This window comes from Entamoeba invadens, assembly GCF_000330505.1.
Source record: "Entamoeba invadens IP1 unplaced genomic scaffold scaff_1105074725685, whole genome shotgun sequence".
NCBI classification, from domain to species: Eukaryota; Evosea; order Mastigamoebida; family Endamoebidae; genus Entamoeba; species Entamoeba invadens.
In genome coordinates this window covers 8,843-18,201 of record NW_004443547.1, presented here as the reverse complement: position 1 = coordinate 18,201, position 9,359 = coordinate 8,843, and the positions used below count along the sequence as shown (strand labels likewise).

Here is a 9,359-nt window from a genome sequence, read left to right as displayed (position 1 = left end):
AATAAGAGTCGACTCCGGCAACCCATTCAGTTTGCTTCTTTTACTTCTTGTCCTATTTTAAGACATGTACTATACTTTACTATATATATTCTATTTCAATTACTTTTGACTTTTTTACTTGATCGACTCAACACAATTTTACTCGCAGAATACGTTTCAACGATCTCCGGGAGTCTTGTGACATCGGGCAACGTCATTGCGTCGATCACCAAAAAACTGCTTCAAGGGAGTGGACCCGATGTGAAACAAAGTGATGAGGAGTTCTTTGCAAGAGTCGATCAAAAGGAAATGACTCCAAAAGATCGGGACCACTATTGTCGAGTAGTAGTGGAGTACAGTCAGACGGAGTGTTCTCACATTCATGGTCTTGAGCTATTAATTGATGTCTATTTAGAGCCAATGTACAAAGAGTCGAAGAAGGTGTTAAAGAAAGAGGACTCCGAGTTTATTACTGTTGTTATTACACAAGTCAAGACTTTAATAGAAGTCCACAAGAACTTTCTTGAAATGTTCCAACAAGGACTTTTAAAAACTAAAGCCGGAGAATTGCCAACTTTTGGTATTGAGTTTGTCAAAAGTCTTCAGTTTTTAAAGATGGCGTCGCAATATATTGGAAATTATAACACGTATGTCACACGACTCACTAAAATACTCGAGGCCGATCCGATCTTTGAAAAGGTGATTAAAAAAGCTAAAGAAAAATACGTGACGGGAGAGAATTTGGAAAATTTGTCGGTGGACGCCATTCAGCCCATGTCATTCTATTTAATTACACCAATTCAACGAATTCCACGATACGAATTACTGATTAGAGATATGTTAAAGGATGTCGGTAAAGACTTTCCTGATTTGGAGAATTTGAAGAACGCGTATCTCCAAGCTAAGGAGTCGGGAAGAGGTGTTAACACCACAAGAATGCAAATTGAAGAGAATGAAAAGTTCCAATTGGTCCGAGACTTGATTAAGGGGGAACTTGTTATTAAGGATCAAGCAGCAAGGAAATTTATTATGGCGGGAAGCATTTACTTTGTCGAAAATGTCAATACTCCACCAGTCACTTTACTTTATGTCTTTTTATTTAATGATGTCATGCTAGAGACATTGCCCACGACTGTTGAGTTTGTTATACTATATAATATAATATAATATAATATAGATAAGAATAGTTAACGTGTAGTGGTGTTGTAGTTGATTGGAATAATCCTGAGAGTGTAAAAACGGCATATACCTCACTGAATTCCAAAAGAGATGTTAAAGAACTCTCAAAGTGCTCATTTGATTTAGTTCGAGAACTTCCATTTACTTTGGGGCAATGCGTCTTTAAACCGATTCATGACACGTCGGAAGTCAAAAACATGTTTTCGATCTTATTAAGAGAATATAAGACGATAAGAGGAGTTGCAAAGGACTTTCCGACGTTGGGGAAGTATTCGGCGTTAACGCAAGAAGATAAAGAAGTGTGGGAAAGTGTGATCTACGACCAATTTAGATACATTGACGACTCGATAGAGAACAAAGAAAAGCTTCTTAAAAACAAAGATGAGAATTTGGCGTCAGAACTCTCGAGAATTCAAAACTCTAAACAACGATCGTTTTCAGTTACAAGTGGGAGCGGGATATCATCAAATAGTTCACAATCAACGGGATCGGGACAACAACTTTCAGATGGGTCATCGGTGGTTTCCTCTGAAAGTTGTTCGACTACGATAGTTGGTGTGACGAAACCCGTTACTACTACTGTTCCATTGATAACTCCAACTGAAGTCCAAAAACCACCGAAACCATTTTCTATACAACACATCACATCGAACCCGGGGAGTTTAATTACAAGTGGTAACGTCATTGCGGTGGTCACGAAGTATTTATCTGACTGGGAGAACACTGAAAAGAGTTCAAATGATAACGACTTTTTCAAAGCGATTGACGAGAGAATGATGGGAGAGAAAGAAAAGGCCCACTACAGGAGAGTCTTCCATGAGATGACGGAGACGGAGAGAATACATTTGAATGGGTTGAAGATATTGAAAGAAGTCTATTTAACACCTATTACCAAATCAAGTGTACAGGATACCGTCACATTTGTAAAACCAATCGTTTCACAAATCGATTTGCTTCTAACAACTCACCAGAAGTTTCTGGAGATGATGGAGAAAGCTGAACATGTTTCTGAAGGCGAGTTTCCGATTATTGGAGCGGACTTTGTTAAGAATGTTTGTTCTATAATTATAGTTATACAATACTATATTATTGATATTAATGTGAATAGTATTAATAATTATTTAGAATAGTATATTAATAGATTAGATCCAATTCCTCAAAATGGCTGCTACTTATATTTCAAAGTACTCAACGTATTTAATGGGCATCACTGATATTCTTAATAAAGAAAAAGACGTCGTGAGAAATCAGAACAAAGCAAAGGCCGAATATTTAAAAGTACACGAAGGCTCTAAAGTTGAAATGATCTCGTTCTATTTAATTACACCAATTCAACGAATTCCACGATACGAATTACTGATTAGAGATATGTTAAAGGACGTCGGTAAAGACTTTCCCGATGTCGAACAGTTAAAGAAAGCGTATTTACAAGCTAAAGAATGTGGGAGAGGTGTTAATCAGACTCGTATGCAAATTGAAGAAGGCGAGAAGATGACATTAGTGAAAAATGCGATTGACAACTTCCCACAACTTGAGAATGTCTCTTCTCGAAAATTCATCTGTTGTGGTCCACTACTGTCTGTGATGAATATGAAAGACTTTCCGTCGAACATGGTCTTTGTCTTTTTGTTCAATGATCTTCTCATCGAGACCAAAGTTGTGAAATACAATAAAGTTGAAATGAAAAATGAAAGTACTTACGATCCAGTCCTCTTTAAAGAACTCTCTGAGATCAAAGCGATCGAAGACATTAATGTGGCGCACTTTGAGTTTAATTCCATTTTCTTTCTTCGGCCGAACTCTAAAGTCATGGCACAAAACGACTCGATGATGGTGAAGAATGTCTTCATGTTCATGGCGTTTGAAGAAATTGAGAAAAATGGGGTTAAAAGTGAGACCCACACATGTCCCAAATATTCGGCGATTTCTGAAGACCAGAAGGAGGCGTGGAAGTCCGTGATTAACGACCAAATTGCTTGTATGAAAGAGAAAGAAGAGAAGTTGAAGAAGACACAAGAGAAGATACAAAACATCTCGGAGCTCCCAATCGTCGAAAAGGTGTCAACGAAGGTGTTTGACCGCTCGTGTGCGAAATTTTCAACGCCCCGTGTTGGGACGTTGGTTACAAGTGCGGGGCCCATATCGACTGTCTTAAAAGCATTACAAGACGGAATTAATAATTCTGAACAAGAGGTGAAACACTTGTTTGAGAGTGTGGCGAAGAAAGAAATGAATAAAGACGATGAGAAGAGATATATGGCGGTCTTGAGAGATCTCCGGCATTTGGAAACAAGTCATTTGTGGGCACTGAAGACACTGAAAGAGGTTTATTTAGTCCCAATGAGTAAGTCAGTATCGAAGGAACAAATGTCAAATGTCAACGATTGTATTGCACAAGTCGAAATTATGTTAAATATCCACGGCGATTTTTTGAAAACGTTTAATAAAGCAAAACACAGAACTGCGGAAGGGAAGGTCCCACAGATTATGGCGGAGTTTATGAAAAATGTTTGTTTATAACAATAATATAATTATATAATTATTATATTACTATTTATATTATTAAATAATTAATACTATTTTTATAGTAAATAAGATACTAAAAAATAGATTCAATTTTTAAAAATGGAGTCAACATATATAACCAATTTCAACGTCTATAAACGCTTGTTTAATGAATATATGAAGGAATCAGTTGTTCAAAAAATGATTCAAAAAGCGAAAGACGACTTTTTCAAACAGATGAAAGACAAGATGCCGATTGAATCGTTTGAGTTCTGTCTGCAACAACCGTTGACACAAACACCAAGGTATGAGAACTTCTTGAAGGCGATGTTAAAACACGTTGGGAAGAATTTTGAAGAGTTGGGAGAACTGAAGAAGACGTATTTGGATGCGCAAGAGTGCACGAGAGATGCTGTAATAATGAAGAGTCAATTAGAAGAGAATGAGAAGACGGTGACTATACGAGACTTGATCATTGGGACGTTTTCGAATGATGTGATATCAACACGGAAATACCTTTGTTCAGGGCCCCTCTTTGTAGTTGAGAAGTTAACGGAGGTACCACAGAATTGGATGTATTTCTTCTTATTTAATGATCGGCTAGTAGAGACGGAAGTCCTGTCGTATGATGGTAAGCCGATTAAAGATAAATTGGATGCGTTTGGGAAATTGCGAGTTGCCAAAATGATAGAGGACTTGAAGGTGTTTAAATATAAAATAGTCAAAGAGTTCATCTTTAATCCGGAAACCACGTTGGAAGTGCATCCGTCGAATACCCAATGCAAATTTGTGATCTTATTGAAAATCTCACAAATTCCTTTCCGATTTTCATGTTCGACGGAAAGCGAGTGCGACGCGTGGAACTCGATCATCTTTGATCAAATTGAAAAGATGAAAGAAGTTGTGAAGACGAAGGAACAAGCAAAGAGCTCGGCAGTCAGTTTTGAACTCCAAATGAATTCACCAAGGAAATTCACGGAACTGCAACCACAAACGATCGAATCATCACAAAGAGTGAGTTCAGAGTCGTCACCACGAAGAGCGCAATCACTCGAACCAGAGAAAATCAATACCGACCAAAAGTTCGTGGCAAGAACACCAAGAAATAATAAAACGAACGAAAAACTCCCCGGATCACCACTCGCAAGAAGAAACAGAAGAGTAAATGAAGACGAAAAGATGCAAGAACTGTTTAAACTGCAACAAGAGAATTCACACAAATAATAGAAGGGAACCAGGTTCTGGTTACTAATTTAATTTACTAGTTTGTATGGTTTATGGTTGTATAGTTTGTTTTATTATATTAATACTATATATATAGTACTGACATATGCAACGATAGTACCACTTTTTTGGGTCAAGAAAAACAATAAACAGACTGAGATGGGCGACATCGAACAACTCCAAAGTCAACTCCAGTTATTGCGAGAGAATTCGGAACTACTCATGTCATACTACGACACACAGGTGGAATTGTATAAAACTAAAATAGAGATGACACGTAATAATCTTCAACTCGAGGTCGAAACGCATTACCAGAAGAAGCAAGACGTTTGTTTGATATCAATATGTTCTATATTATATTATTATATATTATTATATATTAAAATTATATTATTATATAATAGTAAAAAATAACTCATTGGAAGTGTTTTTCAAAGCTCAACGAATTACAAAAAGAAGCGGACGTACTTCAGAAAAAAGTTGCCGCACAACAAGACTACCAAAAATCTCTTCTGGACGGAGAGAGAAATGGTTCACTCAAAAAGGAAATCAACGCACTTAAAAAGGATATTCAAATGCTTGACATTGAAAAAGAAGTCCTCACGAAGAAACACCAAGTCGTCTTGCTCCGCACAGATAGTTCTAAAAAAGAGGTTTGTATGTTCTTTGCATCAGTAAGAGGATGACTCATAACAAGAACGAAATACTAAAAAAACAACTTGGAGGGTTACGCCAAGAACTTTCGGTGGTCGAAAATCAGTGTAGGAAGCTTCAAGAGCAGCGAAAAAGAGGGCGGCAAGACCAGACAGACCCATCTAACTAACTACTACTACTAATTAAAATAAATTAATAATAATAATACTATTTATCTTTTTAAACTATTGAATAATAAAATTTTTTAAGTAGTTTAATAAAAATTATAATAATTTGAAAAACTATATATTAAAGATATATTATAATTAATAACATAATTGTTGTCTGATGTTAATTTGACTAAAAACACAAAATGTGTTGAAAAAATATAAAAAGGTTGAAATTCCAGTAAAAATCGTGAAACTGTATTTTTTAAAAACGTTTCGAATAATTTCTTGAAATATTTCAGGTTAAATGGTCAAATAATTAACAGACAACATACTAAGATTTATTATATTATAAATAATAATATATATTTTATAGTAACTCTAAATAATAATATATTTATAATATTAAATAATAAAATTTTTATTCTATTATGGTTTATTAAAACTACAATAATAATAGATAAAAAAAAAACTAATATTCAGATTTTTATCTGACTTATTATGTGTCTTATTTGTAGTTTTTATAGTTTGTCATTTTTTTATTACTTCATGTAAATGGTTTTTAAAATCATTTCTTTTGAATTGTATTATTTTTTAACTATTTATCTAATTAATTATTAATAATATACAACAGTAAAAATGTAATAGTCTGAAATGTCTTTCCAAAAATGAGTTTTATTTTTAAATTACAAAGTAATTTATAAATATACTATATAGTATATTTACTAGTTACTTAATATAATCTGTGTCTTTATCAAAAAGATGCAAAATAATGAAATTGTTTTTTTAAATCGAAATTTCAAAAAGTAGTTTAAAAAAATATTGTAAACACGAAATTATTATAATCATATAATGTTTGATATTTTTTTTAAAATTGGTAATTTTTTTCTTTCATTGCTTTTGAATTATCAAATCTTTCGACTCTTTTTTTAACGTTTTTTTTTACAATTTAATACCAATAATTATAAATTATAATGAATTCATTAACTTTATAATACCTAAACATTAATTAATTTATACTATTAAACCAAATCATTTAATCTATATATGAAAAAAGTCGACATTTTAATATAAGAATAGAACATCTCTCTCCAACAGGCATCTGCCTATTTTCCATTTAATAATAATATAAAGGAGGTGTTCAAAACTTGTAAATTCAATGTTCGCTCTTCTCTTGTTGGCAACCATTTGCTCTGCTAAAACATACCCATTGACTATCACATCATGCAACACTACTGCTCCAGTTATTATCCACACTTTAACAGTCCAACCAGACAACCCCATCAACTTGAAGACTGGCTTCACTATGAATATGGACATTGAGATCACAAAACCAATTGAAAAGGCTAAACTCTCACTTGTTTTTGAAAAGGATGTGTTGTTTTGGGTCACCATCCCTTGCGCTAATAATGTCGGAAGTTGCACTTATGAAAACGTTTGTGATATCTTGGCAAACGTCACAGATAAATGCATGAACGCAACAAGATCAAGAGGATATGACAACGTCCCATGCTCTTGCCCAATTGCTGCCAACAGATTCGTTGCAACTATCCCAGTCCCAACCATCGAAGTCCCAAGTAAATACGCATGGTTGGCTTCTGGAAATTATAAAATCCATCTTGAGATGTCTGACGATGGAAATAATCTTGCTTGCTATGATGTTAAATTCTCTTTGACTGTTTAACAGTAATCAATTCCATGATGTTCTTTTATTTTTATAATTATTGATATTTATTAAAAAGTAATTAAATAAAAACTATTAAATTGTTTATTATTTGTTTCTTAACACATTCGCTGTTTCCCCTTTTATTTTTTTCAAAGAGCATAGAAAAAATGATAATTTTGCTTTTTTTTTAAATTCATTGTAAACTTGTTTTATTTTTTCCAGAGATTTTTTGCCACACAATATCTTATTTAAAAATATTACAACAACAGAAACATAATCCTCAAGATTTGAACAAAAATTATAACGAAAAGATTGATTGATTGCAATTTTTGGAATTAACCCAAATTGTTAGCACTTTTCCCGTCGTCAATATTTTTATTCCGATAAAACACAAACCATCATTTTTCTCTTTTTAGTACACGACTGTCATTCTTTCTCATGTTTTTCATGTTCATCGACAATTCAAGACAATTTGAAAGGTTCCGACAGTGATATAACAACATTTTTGAATTTTAGACCCAATTTCATGTTGTTGTCATATGAAAAAAATACGAATCCATCTTCTCGACAAGCAGTCCCTCGTCGCTCGACAAATTTTTGTCGTCATCGTGATCTATTTATTTTTTTTCGAATTATTTTTATTGTTTTTTAAATTAATATTATAATTATTATATAAATAATAATATCCTTATGATTTTGTGTTGAAACCGACTGATTTGACCTAAATTCAAATCAAAATTATGTGTTATACCTCTTCTCAGCTACTGTTTGTACGCCCGTAAAAACCAATTTTTTTTGTCCGTACTGGGTAGACGCAGATGTCATTTTCCCGCAAGTGGGTGATCCGCGACTGGGGATGACAAAACGTGGGTAAAATGGGCGCACAAACAGATTGTTTGACTGCGTCTTCTTGAGCTTTCTATTTAATACTCCGTATCACTAACCCAAGGTAAACATTGATTGTTTACCTGTTCGACATTAATTAATTGAAACCATACCAATATTTACTTTATTATTTATATAAAGTGACTTCCCCAAGGTGTGCAAGTTAAATTTTTAGTCTTTTTTACAGGGAAAGGGCGTGCAAGACTAAATTCCAGTTGAAAAACATTTTATTTAAAAATGTTATTCGTTTCCAAATTGTTTCAAAAAACACACAACCCTTTGGTGCTTGAATTAATAAACTACAAAAAGCAAATTAAATTATAAAAATTGGGTTATGGTTTGTCTATGTGTTTAATGTAAAACTGTTTTGTTTCAAGAACGTGAATATTTGTCGATATCTCTTGTGTTAGCGTAATTCAAACGACAAGAAGAAGTATGATAAACATTATGTTTTTCTCTGTGCCATTTTATAGCAAACAATAACAAATAGTCTGTTTAATAGGTGCAGTTCATTGTCACAAATCGATGTGTACTGTTGTCCAGAACTGGTCCTTCGATAATTTCCATTGGGTCGCTTTCCCGAAATTGTTGCTTAATTTATTGTATTCGAAGTGTGAAAGTTAAAAATTGCAACGTCACAAGGTGTGCAAGTTAAAGTATAGTTTAGTAATAACTTCGAAATTATAATTAATAATTAAACTAAAAATAATCTTTTTTTTTCAAAATTTCAAAAAATTAATGATTCTATTTTTTTAATAAAAAAATTATAAATGAACTATACCTTAACTTGCACACCTTGGGAAGTCACTTTACTATTATTATAATTAATATATATTATCAAATATAAATTTGTTTATTCATTTTTTATTATTTATATTTTACAATAATTAAGGGTAATTGGGTCTTTCATGTAAAAAGTTGACGGAAATAAAAACTCACAAAAAAGAAAACTTATTATAGGGGTCATATAAATTGGTTGTTTTCCATCAATTAGTTGAAGATTTTGGTAGAACTTCGAGAACATAAAAATGAAATTTTTGTTGAATAATTACGATATGTTGCTTTCCATTAAAAAAGGAAAAACCTAATATGCATTTTTGAGAAACGGTACAAAAATATTA

The 9,359-nt window shown here is 32.9% G+C and overlaps 3 protein-coding genes across 3 annotated transcripts; all 3 read left to right on the top strand.

The window, feature by feature from the left end:
- Positions 1–9: 9 nt before the first annotated feature.
- Positions 10–4,887, top strand: EIN_386120 (rho guanine nucleotide exchange factor, putative; the record flags this gene model as incomplete). Its single annotated transcript, XM_004258701.1, has 4 exons — positions 10–1,118; positions 1,178–2,210; positions 2,305–3,666; positions 3,769–4,887. Coding segments are annotated over 4 exons (4,623 nt in total), but the record flags the coding sequence as incomplete, so codon positions are not given.
- Positions 4,888–5,046: 159 nt separating this feature from the next.
- EIN_386110 (hypothetical protein) lies at positions 5,047–5,710 on the top strand (the record flags this gene model as incomplete). The annotated part of the gene is made up of 3 exons (XM_004258700.1): positions 5,047–5,214; positions 5,313–5,540; positions 5,585–5,710. The coding sequence occupies 3 exons, from the start codon at positions 5,047–5,049 to the stop codon at positions 5,708–5,710; spliced, it is 522 nt and encodes a 173-aa protein (XP_004258748.1).
- Positions 5,711–6,846: 1,136 nt separating this feature from the next.
- On the top strand, positions 6,847–7,371 carry EIN_386100 (Ganglioside GM2 activator precursor, putative; the record flags this gene model as incomplete). Its single annotated transcript, XM_004258699.1, has 1 exon — positions 6,847–7,371. The coding sequence occupies one exon, from the start codon at positions 6,847–6,849 to the stop codon at positions 7,369–7,371; it is 525 nt and encodes a 174-aa protein (XP_004258747.1).
- Positions 7,372–9,359: the final 1,988 nt, after the last annotated feature.